At 38.5% G+C, this 19,065-nt stretch overlaps 2 protein-coding genes across 2 annotated transcripts; one reads left to right on the forward strand and one right to left on the reverse strand.

Moving 5' to 3' along the window:
- Window positions 1-705: 705 nt before the first annotated feature.
- LOC135463197 (antistasin-like) lies at window positions 706-7,348 on the reverse strand. The gene is made up of 5 exons (XM_064740512.1): window positions 7,241-7,348; window positions 5,629-5,724; window positions 4,981-5,076; window positions 2,576-2,665; window positions 706-1,400 (listed from the first exon to the last, which is right to left on the reverse strand). The coding sequence occupies exons 1-5, from the start codon at window positions 7,302-7,304 to the stop codon at window positions 1,387-1,389; spliced, it is 360 nt and encodes a 119-aa protein (XP_064596582.1). The 5' UTR covers window positions 7,305-7,348; the 3' UTR covers window positions 706-1,386.
- An 8,193-nt stretch (window positions 7,349-15,541) lies between these two features.
- On the forward strand, window positions 15,542-18,944 carry LOC135462532 (antistasin-like). Its single transcript, XM_064739758.1, has 5 exons — window positions 15,542-15,587; window positions 16,269-16,373; window positions 16,679-16,783; window positions 17,079-17,183; window positions 18,865-18,944. The coding sequence occupies exons 1-5, from the start codon at window positions 15,542-15,544 to the stop codon at window positions 18,942-18,944; spliced, it is 441 nt and encodes a 146-aa protein (XP_064595828.1).
- Window positions 18,945-19,065: the final 121 nt, after the last annotated feature.

A 19,065-nucleotide genomic window follows, 5' to 3' on the forward strand; every position in this document is an offset into this window, starting at 1 on the left:
GTTTGTACACAACGGAAAATGCGTTACCGAGCGGGCCCTAAGAATTGAGGGTGTTGACAGAATAAAAAAAGTGCTGCAATAAGCATTGTCTGTTAACAGTATGAATTTGGTGTGCATATCTGTACGTCGCAAGTTCGTCAGTAATTTACCGTTGGACACAGGTTTAACCCCTTTCCTTCTCACTGACCGTCATCGCACAAATGAAACGTTTTTAATTTGAGATTAAACAGCTATCAACTAAGTAAAATAAGTTAAAAAAATCGTGCTCTGCAGTAACATGCATGGTGTGTTATTCCACATCGAGGAACGGGTGGAGACACAAGGTGGAACCCGATCGATGCATCGAAACAAACGCCTCGCCAGGTGGTAAAAAAACCCCTCATAATTGAAGGCCTCATCTGAAGCAGCAACATTAGGATTTTAACACCTGACTTCATCGTCAAGGAATTGTGCTAAGAGAGCAGATATAGGAGAACTGGGCTCTGTTCATCCATTAAGAAACCTGATAAAGACTAAGTAGGGATGTGGAAACATCAATCCTGAAAGTCACCGCTTTATTTTCTACAAACAAACCCAAAGAGAGCAAAAAAATACCCAAATATGTTAAATAGTGGTGACCTTGTTGTTTTTCCACATGTCTGCACAGCGACGACCTATGGACTGTTGGCAAATGACCATACGTAACCGGTGAAACACGTTCTCCTATCAGTTTAGTTTATTTATTTATTTCATTAGTGTTTTACGCCGCACTCAAGAATGTTTCACATATACGACGTCGACCAGCATTATGGTGGGAGAAAACTGAGCAGAGCCCGGGAGAAACCCATGACCATCCGCACGTTGCTGCACACCTTCCCTCATAGGGCAGGAGAGCAAGCCAGCATGAGCCCTATTAGTTTACCTTAGTTAGGGTTTCATTCTAACCGTTCATGATCAATGCATAAATATTTGCAATTTATAACGTTTAAGGAGAATTAGGTAAGACTGAACATACGCCGAACATGGATGGTTATATTACAATGTACAATATGAGAAAAAAAAGCAGAGTTCGAACTGGTTTCAAACGTGTTGATACATGTTCATTGATTTTATTTCTACTGACACATTCAGAGACACTCCACTTATCGAACAAACTTGCATGATAAGGTGCAAATCTAACAGGCGTTACTATGATGCTTTGATACCGTTTGTTAATGATATTCATTTGTTGTCGTTCTGCTGCTATTGGCCTCGTTTCTTCGCTGAAATGTTTTTTAAAGACTGATGACCAATCAGCGTTATTGGAGCATTTGCTTCTTCTTTACATCCGTTCCGCCCATCCGGTCCTGCACATCCGGTCTCACAATTCCGTCAGGTGCATACTGCAACATCTGTCCTGTCTCTAATTTAATAGAGTGCAGCTGAAACAAAGATCATTATCTACTGTTACTTGCTTTCTTAGTACCCCTTTCCTACATTTTACGACAGAGAAAACTACTGTAAATACTTCACTAGGACAAATGGAGTAGATCTACAAAACTAACTATACAAATGCAGGTATACCTGCTGTACATTTAAAGTAATGATTTAACATCGAATGCCGTACGTTAATACCATCTATAGCTGTAACGCTTCCGTTCACATTGCATATGGTAGATTCTTGACGATTTCAGTTAAAGTCACGAGTGATTACTGTAAAAACTAGTTAAGTTAAGAATATTCCATCAAACTACTTCTCTCTGGTGGGTTTTAGATAGTTCCCCTACTCCCACCCCTCCACCAACGCTTTATGAAAACTGTTTCCTATTAGCACCTGGCTGACCAAATCTAGCCATAAAATAACACCAGACCATGGCTTAAGGACAAAAAAATTATTTAAGCGGCATTTACGTTCAAATAATCCGTCGGACTCCAATACATACAGATTAGACCTAAACAAGTTAAATTATACTCGCAGAATTGCAAAACGGTTTTATTATAAAAACAAATTCAATGATGTTATGAATGACGTTTTGTGGGCAATCTGGTAATGTATATGTAATTCATTGCGAAGAAAACATGGTCACATTAACTTGGTCCCGAAGTACCAACTATCATACCGTCGCCGTTGTTCTCGCTTTGCTCTCCATTCTGTTGTCTAGTATATTTTGACATCCATTCAATATTGTACGTGTGTGTTTGAGTGTAATATCAAACAAGAAAAAAATTTGCAGCAAAGAGAGCAAAGCCAGAGCAGAAACCAAAGTGTAATAGTTGGCAAAATAGACACTCGGTGAAATACGGCCTCAGTTTACCTCAGTTTGGGTTTCATTCTAACTGTTAATGTAAATGCTTAAACAGTGGCAAATTTCACGACTACTAACACCATGACTTAAGCAGAATTAGATAAAGAAATGAAGTGTAGGAGACATTAGGTGTGTATGTTCTGTGTCTTCTTGGTTGCAGGGCGAGTCCATACGGTCAGAGTGTAACCCCGATCTTCTCAGTGTTGAACGCTAGGCGAGGCAGCAACAAGTGCAATGTTCAAAGTCTTTGGTATGACCCGACCCGGGTCTGTAGCATGAAATCATGAGAAGTAGTTAAACACATGACTTACGTGTGCGACATTCGCAGATTGGACATCCGTTTTCGTCTTCGACGTTCCCGAATGGACAGTACATCATGCAGACTGGAGGGCATTCGGGTTCTGGCGCTAAAATTACACACATTCCATAAATACGTTGTTAATAAAAAATATTATGATTATTGTTGTTATTATTATTATTTGACGTCATACTCATAAATTCTTTTACTCATGCAATGGCATCGCCACGATATGGCTGAGATATTGCCCATGTAGAGCTAAGCCATAACCATTCATTCATTCATGCAGGCATGTATAATGTGAATGAAGGAGCTATTATATTCTGAATAACTTATAACTAACTCAGCAGCAGGTTAGTTATTCGTAATCAGTTTTTATTCCAATAACCAATAAGTAACCAGCAGCGGGATAGATATTCGAATTACCGATATCTAACCCAGCAACCAGTTAGTTATTCAAAATGAGTTTTTTAATAACTAACAACAAACACCGCAGCGGGTTAATTATTCGAAATTAATTACTAAAATCGAGTAACCAATAACAAACAACCAGAGGATTAATTATTCGTATAACTGGTAACAAAACAGTACCGAGTAAGTTATTTGAACAACCAATAACCAACCCAGCTGTCGTTTAGTTAAAATCAGTTTTTCAAATAACTAATAACTAACCCAACAGTGGGTTAGTTTTTCGAACTAGCTGCCGTTAGTTATTTCAATAACCCAGCAGTGGGTTAGTAAATCGTAATCAGTTATTCGAATAACTAATAGCAAACTCAGCAGCAGGTTAGTTATTCGAAATCAGTTATTAAATGAATTAACCAATAACTGAGTTTTTTGAATAACTAACCCGCTGCTAATTCGAATAACTAACTCGTTGCTGTGTTAGTCATTAGTTATTGGAGTAACTGATTTTGAATAACTACACCGCTACTGTGCTTGCTATTAGCTATTCAAATAACCGATTTCAAATAACTTGCCCGCTGTTGGTTAGTTATTAGTTATTCGATTTACTAACCCGCTGCTGGTTAGTTACTAATTATTTGAATAACTAATCAGTTGCTAGTTCTAATAACCAACGCGTTGCTGCGTTAGTTACTCAAATAACTAATTTCAAATAACTAACCCGCTGCTGGTTAGTTATTGGTCATTAGAATAACTAGCCCGCTGTAGTGTTAGTCATCAGTTATTAGAATAACTGACTTTGATTAACTACACTACTGCTGGGTTAGATATTGATTATTTCAATAACTAACCCGCTGCTGCTTGATTTGGAATAACTAAAGAGCAGCATGTTTGTTATTAGTTATTCATTTACCTAACTCACCGGTAGTTAGTTATTAGTTACTCGAATAACCAACCCGCTGCTGTGTTAGTTATTAGTTTTTCAAATAACTGATGTCTTCGGTGTGCTAATTTATCTATAATTTTTTTATTATTTTTTTCACCTTTGATGGCAAAATAGATAATGAAATTCAATCTTAATAGTATTTCAAGTTTGAAGCTCAAATCATCATAAAAAAGGTTTTAATCTGAAATATTTATCAAGTATTTCATCAATGAGGCTGACAAAGATTATAAAAAGTTTTTTTACGTAATACATAGATTACCATGAAGTGCTACGTGTAACCATTTACTAGCGATTACACAGTCGTAAATGTTCGGGGACAGGTTTAGCGATTTTTGTTATGTTCTTTGCTCAAGCAAAAGTATTTTTCTTAGGCAATATAATACTGTAATTATGAAGTGTTTGATTTAGGTTTTGTCGAGAAGCACTGCATGTTGAACGTGGGGAAAAACTAGCGACTTAAACAATTTACTGAACTTAGAACTTTGTGTGAAATTGGCCCCTATTTTAACTATCCCTGCCGTTGTCTTCTATATTTCAGTATCCATTAAATGATAACTGTGAAATTTCAAAGTCTTACATTTAAAACATTTTGAATAATATAGTTACCCATATGCAGATAAAGATCAACAATGAAGTCTAACCGATGGCGTATGATTGCTATGCAATCGTGCACGAGGAATGCGTGTTTTAGCATAAAATGGTTACACTCAGTTAGTCTGAGTCCATTTTCACAAATATGTCATACTTGGATGATAATCGCACGTATAGGACAGTGGTACGGTGAGTGAGTGAATGAGTGCTTGGGGTTTAACGTCGTACCTAACAATTTTTCAGTCATATGACGACGAAGGAATCCTTAGAATGCATGTAATGTGCCTCCTTGTTGCAGTTAGGTGTGGATCCAGGATTGACCCTGGGTCTACCGCTCCTGAAGCGGACGCTCTACCAACTCTGCTAGCGGGGCCGGTTATGGTACGGTGATAGTGACGTGCAAAATATCGTGCGACAAATGTACGATGAAAAAAATGTCGTACGCCAGTTTGTGAAACTGGGTCCTGAAGACTTACGTGGCTGACATTCGCAGATTGGACATCCGTTTTCATCTTCGACGTTCCCGAATGGACAGTACATCATGCAGACTGGAGGGCATTCGGGTTCTGGGGCTAAAATTACACACATTCCAGAAACACGTTAATTATTATTATTATTATCATCCTTTGTTATTGTTCTTTGGAATTACCTTCAAGAACCTATTATCATCCTTTGTTATTGTTCTTTGGAATTACACTCAAGAACCTATATAGTCATACGATGACAGACCAGTAATATGAGTGAAGGAACCTAGATTGCCCGGAGTAAAGCCACCAACCTTTGGCACGTCGTACTGGTGAACTTCCCAAAGTGTGGCACCTTATATTGCTGATGATAATAAAGGTGTGTGTTAGTCTCATGAAAGGCTGATTTACACTCCAAAAATTTTGGCATCTAGAACAATGTGACAAGAGAATATATCCAATTTATTTTGTTAAATTTTTCACGCATATTCGATTAAGTCAATGTAAAGATTGCATTATAGTAAAATGCTGTTATGTTGATTTTGATGTATTATTATCTATGTTATAATAATAAAATACATTCATGCTTCAATCAGAAAACAAACATCCTGTTGAAATCCGCAGAATACTTGTATAAAGCCCAGAGACACTGGTACTCACGTGGTAGACAATCACACAAGGGGCATCCGTACTCGTCTTCAACGTTCCCAAAAGGACAATAGATAAAGCAGACGGGGCCACATTCATGATCAGGACCTACAAATGTTCACATTGCCGTGGACATCTTATTACACTGCAAATATCAACGACACATGCCGTGCATTTATATATAAAAAAAGACCCATTAATGTGCAAACGCTGTTTGTATTTGAACGCAGGCGTCGTATCCCTTAAACGCGTTACATGTACATGATAAAACATAGGTACATGATATGTACACATAGGCTGGCGTCCTTTTTATAACATTGACGTTTTGAGTAAATCAGTCTAACGTTTTGTACAAAATTTTTGTATATGCCAAGGATAGCTCAAATTTTTGCCTTTCACTAGATATCAGACTCGCACCTGTTCCATATAAATAGCGTGGAAATTATTCTAAAGTTAAAATGCAACCCACTTTATAAATGTTAGGTATTTTATTTCCTATTTTGATCCGTAACACCTAAACAGAAGAGGGTAATAATTTGTGAAAGATAATTATTTGGGCTATTCCATAATATGAGCAAAATTTAGATTACACATGTAGTTTTACCCAGAATCTCCAATCCAATTTGATGGCATGGTGGATGTCACCCACCGCGGTAACAACTGCGGCTTTAGTTTGCTCAAGACTACCCAATTTATTTTTAAAATAAATAAAGCACTATATCTGATTTTCTTCCAGTATGTGTCCTGAAAGACAATGTTCCCAACAGACTGTGCTATAATATTATCATTATTTTATATTTACATACATTCTTTCGGAAACGGATTAAGCGCATACTGCGTTTCAAGCTGGTGACCTGAGAGTCAGACCAGTAGACAACAGCATTTCAACCACCTGGACCAAATCGGACAATATCTTGTCCAAACTGGTCGAACGATCAGAAACTATATCTTGATCGCTATATTTTCAATAAACACAGATAGTCCAGTAAACATGACTTTGTGTGATTAATAGCAACACGACGAACAACATGTAAAAATGTTTTCAATGTAAACACATCTGTATCCACACTTTTACATGTTTATTGCCCTGTTACACATAAGAACACAACTATCTGAGTTTATTGAAGAAAGTTTTTATCAACGAAACACTTGTTTTTAGAGTGTAGATATTTATTTATTTATTTATTTGATTGATGTTTTATGCCGTACTTAAGAATATTTCAGTTATACGACGACGGCCAGCATTATGGTGGGAGGAAACCGGAAAGAGCCCGGGGGAAAACCACGACCATCTGCAGGTTGTTGCCGGAGAGCTAGCCAGAATGAACTGGACTGGAACTCGCAGCGACCGCATTGGTGGGGGCTTCTGGGTCATTACGCTGCGATAGCGCGCTAACCAACTGAGCCAGGGAGGCCCCCAATGTGTAGGTATTTTGTTCCACATTGTTAGCCTACAAATGCTAGAATGTAACATGATTATCTTGCACATGATTATCTTACAACAACAACAATGACCCTCATCTTTTACACCATTTAAGATGTACTATCATTTTAACACGTTAAAAAAGTCGTCAACATTTAAACACTTGTGTTTTAAGAGAGACAATAAAAGACTACCACTTACGTTGTACAGGTGACATTGCGCCAGCAGTGGCAAAAAGAGCAACAACAACGAGCAGCGCTACCATGATTAAGAGTGGCTGTGGTTAGCACTATTTGAAGTCAAAGATACTGATTCATCTTAAAATCAAGATTACTGAGACTTTTATACTTTACCGCGGTCACCTATATCAGGTAATTGACCATAACAATCCGCCCATAGATAGAATGATTAGAGTCATAATTTTGCCCTGTTATATTAAATGGAAAATGTCAGATTTAATGATCTTGGTATGGATTTAATTATATCGCTTTTTTTATAGAGGAATAATATGGGTTTGGGGAGAGAGTTTAATCCCTGACAAGGGAAACAATAGTTTTGTCAGAATAGAAGTGTAAAGTTATGTTGGTGGCCACGATTGATTTTAAATGTGTTGGTAACATAACATATTGTGTGATTCTAAACGTATGACATCCAATAAACTGATATTAACATCACCTGCATAATCGTTTTTGTTTTACCTAATTTTGCTAAAGCCATGTAGGTGGTGGAGGGGATCGGGGTGGCATATATTTTGCTACTATTTGATAAACAACAATTAGGAAAACAAAGTAGGTCAGACACTTTAATATATTTCAGCCAGCATTAGTGAACCCACAGCGACTGCATTGGTGCATGGGAGGCACCGCGGTAACAAGATAGACACTGTACCCTGGATGCCCTGTGTGTCCCGGAAGGCTTTGAAGACACACGCTTATTCTCTTAGCGCTAAGCTTAACTGGATATGTCAAGTGCTGGATGGACAATCAGAGTTATGTTGTTTTATAAGGGTGGTTTTTGACCAAAAGCTAACCAGTATGAGGCTTTGAGACTGGCAATCAGCACACATGCGTTTCTCTCAGCGCTCAGGGATAAGTAAAGTGCTTGATGGACCGGTGTCATAATCTAGTGTGTTTTACATGGCATTTTAGTGAGTCAGCACCATAAATATGTAGCGGATTTGGATCGGTCTTTGACAAGGTTACATCAATACTGTTATAAAGGTGACCTTGAAACCAGTAAACAGAGCAATTAACTGAAAGGTCATCTGCCCACTTACCTGGAGTATAATGTAAATAAAGCCGACAGAATTCGATAAGCCAACCTTTTAATGATTAGACTGGTATAATATTGTTTGATATCTGGATAATTATATTTATTTGAAGGATTTAACTGTATTGTTGATAAAAATGTTAATTGCCGATAACTTGGTTCGTTCGAATTTATACAGTATATGACAGTTTTAAAAGATACGCATCAAACTGGAGTCAACCTTGAGTACACGTTTACTGCGTCTAGTGTTTTTTTTTACCATATTTGTGAAAAGCATTTTGTAATCGCAAGTTCAAATCTAGATCCTGCTATTTTTTTTGAAAATGTTAAATGAAATATACAATCCAACCATGAATGCATATTATCAACATGTAATATCCATTGGAAGTTTTGAATTAGAAAAGGAAATGCTTTGACAAAAGTTCGATCCGGATCTCAGTTCTTAAGACTAAAATACAAAATATAGTATTTTAGTTAGTAGGATTAGTAGTTATGGAGTCTGTTATAGACCGACACAGCGCGATTTGGGAATAATAAAAATAAACTAATAACGTAATCCAAAAAATATCCGGTGGTCAACTCCAATATTTAATACGTGTATGGCAGTCGGGTGAGGTCCTCTTAGTATATGACCGCTGTTGACTGGTCATTAACCTTGCTCAGAACCGATGGGCGAATCTATTCCGACGCGTGGATCTCGAATTATGCGTCTGTGTTTGTTAACAGAAGAAAAAACAGGTTTGACATAAGCACTCGTCGTAGTAAATTTATAGTCGATCCCGCCTCGGGACAAGTCTCCCTTCTCAGCCCTATACAATCCTACGATATGGCAGTGGGGGAAGCAGTTGTCTAGGTCACGCCCCAAGCCTAGCCCGTCTTTGGCATTTTAAAAACTTTTCGAAGGTGGATATCGACAAATCTGCCTTATGGTAAAGTCGCTGATAATATAAAGTAATACACATTCATACAAGAATCAAGACCATCGTGCGCATAGCATTTATTGCAGTTTTCATGCCATAATTCGAACTCAACAATCCGGGTTATGCGTGCAACTTTTGTTGGAATAATATGTACTGAATACGGAACGGTTTTAAATCGTTTCAGTATGTTTTCTGTAACAGCACTACGACGTTAAATGTTATAGACATTCGAGAAGCCTGACTAGCTATTTATTCTCACGGTCAAACTATGAACGCGGACATAATCAAAGCGTGTGCCCGGTAGAGATAAGATAGAGTGAGGTTCAGGGTTCTGCCTAGTCGGGTTTTAATTAGGCTGTGTAATCATTGAGCACTGAGTACACCGCGATGACTATCGTATACAACCCATGCAGCGCAGGACGGCTTAACCAATAAAGCGTCTGCATATAATTACCTTATAATAAGAACACAAATTCGCTTTTGTACAAACTCTTATCGAGCACAATAACTAACGTATAGTTAGGAGAACAAAAAATGCTGAGAACGAATGGTATTGACTATAACGCTTAGTGCGCTGTAAATGTTAACAGAGAAGTTTAGCATTACAGTTGTTTTAACGTGTGTTAAGAATACCCCTGAGGCGTTAAGCGTCTAACGCAGCACTAGATTTAACGTACATTTACTATACTACCGGACACTTTGAAAAAAATGTAGAAAGCTATAGTGTATAGAGCTGGTAGGTCTAATTCTGGAAAGAAATCATTTACGTAGGTAAGCAAATGCTATCTGGAAGATCTGTATAAAATTTTAAACCATTTTAAGCCCATTGTTCATTCCTGCCTTGGTAGCCCACTGTTCATTCCTGCCTTAGCGATGACCGTTTGTGTGCAGTCTGGTTAAATATTACACATGTACTGCAATAGAACGATAGGTCTAACTCATGATAACTTGGGAAGTTCCTCCAGCAACCTGTGGATGGTCGTGGGTTTCCCCCGGGCTCTGCCTGGATTCCTTCCACCATAATGTTGGAAGACGTTGTATAAGTGAAATATTTTGAGAACGGCGTAATACCCCAATCAATTAAATAAATGAATAAATGGTCAGTTCAGCTTGGACCAGAGTCGCCATTGCTCTGGAAATGGTACCCCAATATTTTTTTTCAAGATTATCCTCTTTCCAGTCTGGAAAGGCTGCATAAAAAGACCTATAAAAAAGAGTATGGTTTAAAGGAAAATGAAGAAAGATATGGTACAAAAAGAGAAAACAAAATTGATTTGTGAAGCATGTTTCTTTATAACCCATCATAGTTCATTAGTTCGGGCTCTCCAACGAAGTTGTTTTGACAGCTATCAGGGTTGACGTCACGACAGCAGGCTACTTAACGTCCAGAGTGAAACCGGGGACCTTAAGAAAACCGTAGATTGAAGCCATTTTTACTCCCCAAGAAACTGTTTGGTGCTTTTATATATTAGTCCATTTCATATACTGTATATCAAGAAGAAAACAGGCGTTGCACCTTCCCCTTAAATCAGAAGGCATGATAGGCCACGTCTACATTAGCTCCATGGGGCTATGTTTAAGTTGAAACATATACCTATATGCAGGCATCGACTTGCCCTGCGCTCCTCGGTTCGCAGTGTGCTGTTCTCAATTTACTGATGTTGTCCGCTGTATTACGGCGTTGCTCGTAATCCCTGTCCATTTTTTACGTCATTTAGTGTTTGGTCTTGTAAGCGTGTTCTGGATCAAATAGTGCATGATAAGTCAATGTCTGCATATGGGTCTATGTCTGTACATAAACTAAGCCCTGTAGAGCTACGTCTAAATGTGTATTGTTCCGTTCCCCAGTCACAAAGTTCAACGTTCAAAGGATGCCCACCTCTGTGTTCAATGGAGTGCCGTCATGGGAAGGTGAGAGACGAGAACGGGTGTGACAATCTGCAAGTGCCGCGACCGTTAGGAGACCGAAAAGCTTTATTCCTTAATAAAGAAAATGTAAATCCTTTTTTTATTTGACTGGTGTTTTACGTCGTACTCAAGAATATTTCACTTATACGACGGCGGCCAGCATTATGGTGGGTGGAAAACGCGCAGATCCCGGGAGAAACCCACGACCATCCGCAGGATGCTGGAAGACCTCCTCACGTATGGGCGGAGAAGAACGTAGCATGAGCTGTACTTGGACTCACGGCAACCGCCTTGGTGAAATGCTCCTGGGACATAGTGCCACGTTGGGATGCCAACCACCTCGATCACCGAGGCCCGTGTATATTTTTAACCCAGACACTTATACACCTCCTTGGCTATAGCTCTTTCTGACGATCTTGGAGACACTAAGTGGTTTATGACCCCTGATGTGGCCTCTTTCGTTTTTCCCCATATACTTTACTGTGAAGTCCACTTGTTTTCTAACAATATTGTTTACATACATGCCGCAATGTCACGCGTGGCAAGGTTTATCAGTAATTTGTCCAAGGTCAGACGACTCACACGGGCATTAAAGTTTCGTCCATCAAACTGACCGCCATTTTGTAAGTGGAAAAAATTTCTTCAGTATGACGTGAAACAATTACAACTTATTTCCTCTAGGATTTGAGTGTAATATTATCTTGTAATAGCTCCAGCGAGGCAAATACTGATACAGATGAAGATCACCGGACGTCCTATACGATAACATAGCGACCTTCTGTAAGCCAATCCGACAGCATTGTACACTAATGTACTGTGTAATAAACTAGAATAGAATTCACATTTCGCAAAAATGTTTCCACAGATAACGTTCCTAAGTGGCAATTTTTGTGTATTTCTTTTATAACTGTAAAAACTTTGGTCTATTGTATTTCAAGGAGAGGTTGATCCGATACGTGAACACAGATTGTTTACAACAATGACCCTTACTCTAAGAAAGTACATATCGGTGGACATTGACTTTCGTTTCTGTTTTTTATTTTGTTTTTCTCTTATTTTTTTCGGCAAAACATTAAACAATTCGCATACTTTAGTTGTATGCATATACTGACATCACACACCTGACATTCATGGATTTCCAGTAAACCTTATTGGAATTAAAAGCGCGTATGTCATCACCTCGGTCTCGGTTGTAAATAAACAAGCACGCCTTCCTCATATATATACTCGCTGTATGTGCAGGTGACGGTAGGAATTCTTGCGCCTTGGTTCTGGGGCAACTCTCGGTGATCTGGGGCAACTCTCCATGATCTGGGGCAACTCTTCATGATTTGGGGCAAATCTCCATGATCTGGGGCAAATCTCCATGATCTTGGGCTACTCTCCATGATCTGGGGCAACTCTGCTCGGTTTGACGATGACTTATTCCTATGGTTTCAGACCTCTGCTTACATTTCCATACGCAGCATTGATACATGTAATGTTTAGTGCTTTAACTCAGCCAAAACCAAACCATGACCAATAAGGTGTATTGCTGCATACCTTGCCCAGAGTTTTAGAAAGCATCCTTAGAAAACCTGTACACAGGTTACCCGTTAAAAGCTAGACCTTCCTATGTCATACCTATATGGGTAAGTAGCAAAGACAAGGGGACGTCACTCACAGCGTCACCACTACCTGACAACTTGTGTCCTCTCGCCAAGATTTTCAAACCTTATCCAATATTACTAATGCCCGTCCAAAGTTCACTCCAAGCTTGCACCTGTACACCAAAAATGGTCGGCTAACAGCGTAAAAAAGAATTTATTCCATAAAATGGACAAAATTACATTAGAAATTTCCGAAAAACTGAAGTAGAAATATGCTACTGATTCCCTTTTGTCCCGCTGATTACGGTCTCCATTTTTAATACAGCGTTCTAGCAGTTATATAGTTGTAACATACAGACGTTATCTCACTATTTCAATCTTGGTTATTCAAAAACAGTAGTATATGTTATAGGCTGTAGTATAGTTGTTCTGGCTTGAACTAGCTTTTGGCGACTTCACTCGCACTTGGCTGCTCATAGCATGCACCCCACTCAACAGGATTGACCGTGCCCGTGCCACCGTGTGATCCTACTGAGGCAGGCAAGACTGTTTTAACAATCTTCAATCCTCCTAGAATTATGACTGTTTTAACAATCTTCAATCCTCCTAGAATTATGACTGTTTTAACAATCTTCAATCCTCCTAGAATTATGACTGTTTTAACAATCTTCGATCCTCCTAGAATTATGACTGTTTTAACAATCTTCAATCCTCCTAGAATTATGACTGTTTTCACAATCTTCCATCCTCCTAGAATTATGACTGTTTTATCAATCTTCAATCCTCCTAGAATTATCAGTAGAATTTTCACTCATCCCCTGTGCGTGAAGATGAATATAACACAAACGAAAGCAGATATATTTACAATGTTCTCATTTTACATCATGTACCTTCAATTTCTCTCAGATCTATCGTTAGAAATAATATTCCTACGTGGGCGTGGCTTCATTTTTTTCTCTCCGTTTATTGGAGTATATAAACTGATGAAGCTGACCAATCTAATTGCCTGAATTCAGGAAAATTAAAGATTTATGTCTATTTTTACTAATTGTTTATTTATATTTTTGATTGTTATTTAACACCAAAGGCAAGAATTTGTCATTTCTACGATGACCATCACGGTCAATTTTTGAAGAAGAAAAAAAACCCGGAGTGCTTGGGTTAAACGACGTGCCCTTGACATGCTACTAACGAACTTCCGTCACGTGACGTCGGTGTACATGTAGACATGCAGATTTGAATCTATAAATTACTACACTCAAAAATTAATCTGTTGATTTCAAGAGAAAGACGGTTGTTTGAATGATGCTAGAATGTATTCTGCTATTGGAACAGATTATTCTGTTAAATATAACACACATATCCCATTAACACAACATAAAGATTCTATTTTTCCCCGGTCTGTGCACGGTTTCCACGCACCATTATACTGACCGTCGTCGTATAAGTGAAATATTCTTGAGCACGGCGTAAAACACCAATCAGATAAATAAATAAATAAAGATTCTATTATATTAACATGATATCAACTTGAATATGACACATTGATTCGTTATAGTAATAGAATACGTTCTAGCACCATTCAAACAACAGACTTTATGTTAAGATTAACAGCTTAATATTTTAGTGTATAAACGACCGCTTATTTTGACCAAGAACGAAGGAATAAGCAGACCCGGTGAATGCGCGAAATTTTTGTCTAAGAATTGGTTTGAACCGGCACGTCATGTGGTTTAGAGAACCTCATGAACTCGGTTACGTCTGGCACATCATTTAATTTTGAGTCTTGAGATGTCTTTTAACAGTTCGTGAAAAAAGTCAATCGTCTGGAATCTACTGTCGTCAATGTTATTCACAGACGTCCCAACACTGCTTTATTTTGGGGTTTTTTGTTAGAGCAGTTATCGTATACTAAATGTGATAACAACACGGCTTCTTGAATAGTTCTAGACCAGCGACGACTAATAAATTTCATCGGATACGTGTGACCATTCGTCAACTTTCACATCTTTGTGAACACGTGCACAATGCAATCGCAAATTTTTCAGGAATTTTATTCAAATGTGAAAAATCCCAGTGTGACTTTGAGGACATCCAAAAATCAGCCCTGTTGAGAATTTAAACAATTGACTGCAATTAATTCGGGGTAAAAAAAATTAAAATATCAATAAAAATTAGATTCCATTACAGTTTCCTTTGATAATTCTGATAACATACACATAAAAGCTTTATTTTTAAAGGGTAAAACACAAATATTCTATGTATAAACCATAAACAAATTAACAATATCAAAATACCAGGATTTTCTATTAAATTGTGCCATTAGCTTATACATGTATATTTATTTTCAGAGAGACGTCAAACAACGACTAAGTTACAGCTGCAATTATGTAACTGGCGAACATGTGAAAAGGTCATTATTTTTGGCCTATTGTCAAGCTTGCCTATAGCAATTTCTCTCCACCATACTTTAGACTGAATACATGTGTCTATATTATGTTACATTGGTGGCTGTGATGAAGAATATTTTAGTTCCAAAACGTATTTTCCAAATACTAAAGTTCGTCAAAGTGCGATTTATCTTCACGTTACTAAAGTTTACGTCAGTTTACGTTAGTATTAAATTCCACCAATTATGTCCGATAAGAAAATAATACTATGGCCATGTAACGGCGTAACAAGTCATATTTATTAAACTTTACATATTACATAGAATGCCGTCATTTATCAGGGTTAAAGAGAAGCATAATATATGGGTAAACATTTGCACGTGGCGACACTTTCTTTAGTGCTCCATCGAAGTGAAGCCAAGCATCATGTATGGGCTGTGGATATTTGCTGTTTTTGTCGCTGTTTTTGTGGGTAAGTTTTACTAAAGTGATTTCTCACATCTGATGTATTTTTTTCATTCCCAGTTTTAATTTCATCAGCAATGTTCACATTGTTTTGTTAGGTGTGTATGGCTTTATAAAATGCTGTATGTTGTATTATTTGAAAGCATTTATGATTTATTTATTTATTTATTTATTTATTTAACTGACGGGTGTTTTACGTCGTGCTCAACCGACGGCGACGGCGGCCAGCAAGTATGCTGGAAGGAAATTGGCCAGAGCTCGGGGGAAACCCAATGCCACCCGCGCGGTGCTGCCACATCGCTGGGTCGCAAAGCCCGCTGGGTGGCCAAGATCACGGTCAAAACTGACCCATAATTTGACTGACTTCAGTTCAGCTCACGCTGGTTACAGTACGACTTTGGGTCCGGGGTTTGTCAAGTATTATAACCTTATTATAAAGAGAGAATAATTGGTATGTGTATTATGTTTTTCTCCTTCAATAGTCGTGCACACTGTGTATGAATAAATAAATATATGAAAACCAATGTGTTGACCAAAACACGTTTCAGGTATTACATCAATGGATTTATTATTCATGAATTTTAGATTTATATTCCTTTTTTTGTATTACTTTGTCAGAAAAATATTAAGGATGACATTAAATCCAATAATTAGTTAATGACTACATGTGTATTGTTTGGTTCTTCAGCCGCAAGTCCACATTCTCGAGGATGCCCGCCAGTTTGTGATATGGCGTGTCAGCATGGCTACGTGACAGATAAGAATGGGTGTGTCCTCTGCCAGTGCCGCGAGAGTAAGTAGATTGAAACGTATTTCTCTTTACAGAAATGTAAATATTAACTCACCTATAGATGCCTAGATATCTCTCCCGCTGTAACTGTTCGAGATGCCTTGGTGACAATACACTCTCAAAGACGCCCATATTACTATGTAAGAAATCCAACTTCCGTTCTATACCATTTGCCTTCCACGAATATGCTGCTCATGTACATGCAATTTACGCGTAGGAAAGTTGATAAGTAATTTACCAAAGTTCAGTGGTTTATCCCGGGAACTCCTAATAAACGGTGACTACACGTGCATTGTTCCGTACTCCAGACCCGAGTCCACAGTCTCGAGGATGCCCGCCCCTTTGTGATATGGCGTGTCAGCATGGCTACGTGACAGACGAGAATGGGTGTGTCCTCTGCCAGTGCCGCGAGAGTAAGTAGATTGAAACGTTTTTCTCTTTACAGAAATGTAGATATTGACTTACCTATAGATACCTAGATATCTCTCCCGCTGTAAATGTTCAAGATGCCTTGGTGACAATACACTCTCAACGACGCCCATATTACCATTTAAACTTCCGTTATATACCACTTGTCTGCCACCAGTATGTTGTTCGTGTATATGCACCTCACATGTGGGAAAGCTGATCATTAATTTGCCATAGCCCAGTGGTTTAAGGGGGGAGTGTAATAAATGGTGATTACATGTGTATTGTTCCGTACTCCAGGTCCGAGTCCACAGTCTCGAGGATGCCCGCCCGTTTGTGATATGGCCTGTCAGCATGGCTACGTGACAGACGAGAATGGGTGTGTCCTCTGCCAGTGCCGCGAGAGTAAGTATAATGAGCCCCTCCCCATCTTACAGAAACGGAAACGTATGTTTTATCTTAGACACTTAGACAAGACCCCTGCTTCCGTTATTTAAGTGGCCTGGATGGGAAAGTGCTTGATGACGCCCTTGTGGCGTTTTGCGCACACTAAGATTTGTCGCACACCACTTGCCATCCACCATTATGTTGTCCATATTTGGACGCTACACGTGAGAAAGTCCATCAGTAACTTGCCAGAGGGTATGACCTGACGGTCTGGTTTGTTTTTCCATTTAGATACATTGTTCGTTAAAAATGTTTTTGAGAAAGATTGCCTGATACCTTTAAAACTTTGAAATGTTATTTTCTATATGTAGTTATTTTTTTTATATTATTTTTTTCTTGCGGGTCCTCGTGATTTTCAGAGCCCTGTCATCTTTCAACAGTTCGATGGAGACAGATATTAGCATAGGTAGAGATCACTTGATCTCTTGATCTTCTCAACCCATTAATGTTACGTAACAAAGTATAATAGAATTCAACTATAACTTCATTTTGTTCAAAAAAAAAGGAGAAATGGAAATATGAGCATTTGTTCTACACCAGTTATGATTCCTTCAATGAATAATGTTCGTCAAGTTCTGACCTTTATTCTCGCCAAAAGCTACCTTACATGTATACTCTTGTTATATCTATGTATAGTGAATAAAATGAAATAAATGATTCAACTGAATGACAATGAATAAAAACATTTACTAACAATATGTCATTATTTTTTTCAATTGCTGAATAAAATTGAAAATGTTGCTTAACTCTACACTGAAGAATTTTTAAACCTATATCATGGCGGTCAGTTTGGTACAGCAGAAACCGGACTGTTGAAGGTAAACTAATGACCTCCGGGAATTTACTGACCAGGTTTCCCACGAGTGATGTAAAGGTAAGCACACCATAAACTGGCGGAAGACAAATGGTCTTTCAGACTGTTACACAGAGCCACACAAGCGTCGTTAGCCGCTTATCGTCAGCAAGGTCCCAATTTCAGTGAGAGCTAAGGCATTAGACGATGGTGTTTGAATAGGCTGGATTGGAAAATGTCCTCTTTCTGACAGCTTGAGTTATTTTGGACAACACATATATTTATAGCACAGTTTTTAAAGAATGTTACAGCAGAAATTGCCACACAAACAGGAATGAGATTTTGCCAGCGCCGTATTACACATTTTCATACACCGTGTTCGTTTTCTATTCAACGTCAAGCGAGAAAGCATCGGAAAAGTTGTCGCATTGTTAGGTACGGCGCATCATATTTTCGTTCCTAAAAATAGTACCAATTGCTAAAGTTTGCCAAAGAGCCGAGTTGTCGCCATTGCAAGGGAAATGGTACCCCATTCCTTTTCAAGATAATCTTACTTGCATAATTCTCGAGGCCGTGATGACAACAAACTTTTGGCGGCGCTCTCTGGTATTGACTTACATGGAGTTCGGGGGAGACCACTGTCCATTCGCAGTAACAATGAAATATATGGCTAGCATTCTTTCCCACGCACGACAAGAGCAGAAGCCAGCATGATCAGGATTGGCCTTTACAGCGTCCGCATTGGTGAGAGACTCCTGCGTCATTCTGATACGGAAATCCCGAAAACGACTTTAAATCGTAGGTATGATAAACCATGCCTTCATATCCATATTGTGTGTTCTGCAGCCACAAACACACCATTCAGGAGTTGTCCGCCCCTGTATGATATGTCAGCTTGGGTTTGTGACAGACGAGAACCACTGTGACATCTACGATTGTCGAGATCGTAAGGTTTCCTCCTTAAACAAAGGAGAATATAGATTTAACCTAGACACCTCTAGATCTTAACCTAGACACTTTTAGATTTTTACATAGAAACTTTTTGAT

Source organism: Liolophura sinensis, chromosome 2, assembly GCF_032854445.1.
Source record: "Liolophura sinensis isolate JHLJ2023 chromosome 2, CUHK_Ljap_v2, whole genome shotgun sequence".
Taxonomy (NCBI): Eukaryota; Metazoa; Mollusca; class Polyplacophora; order Chitonida; family Chitonidae; genus Liolophura; species Liolophura sinensis.

Excerpts from the sequence above, each read along its gene's own strand:
- LOC135463197 (XM_064740512.1), bottom strand. The coding sequence starts at position 7,304 with ATGGTAGCGCTGCTCGTTGTTGTTGCTCTTTTTGCCACTGCTGGCGCA. Across the intron at positions 5,725-7,240 it reads CGCAATGTCACCTGTACAAC|GTCCTGATCATGAATGTGGC; the intron begins GTAAGTGGTAGT and ends GAACATTTGTAG. Across the intron at positions 5,077-5,628 it reads CTTGTGTGATTGTCTACCAC|CCCCAGAACCCGAATGCCCT; the intron begins GTGAGTACCAGT and ends GTGTAATTTTAG.
- LOC135462532 (XM_064739758.1), top strand. The coding sequence starts at position 15,542 with ATGTATGGGCTGTGGATATTTGCTGTTTTTGTCGCTGTTTTTGTGG. Across the intron at positions 16,374-16,678 it reads CCTCTGCCAGTGCCGCGAGA|ACCCGAGTCCACAGTCTCGA; the intron begins GTAAGTAGATTG and ends TCCGTACTCCAG. Across the intron at positions 16,784-17,078 it reads CCTCTGCCAGTGCCGCGAGA|GTCCGAGTCCACAGTCTCGA; the intron begins GTAAGTAGATTG and ends TCCGTACTCCAG.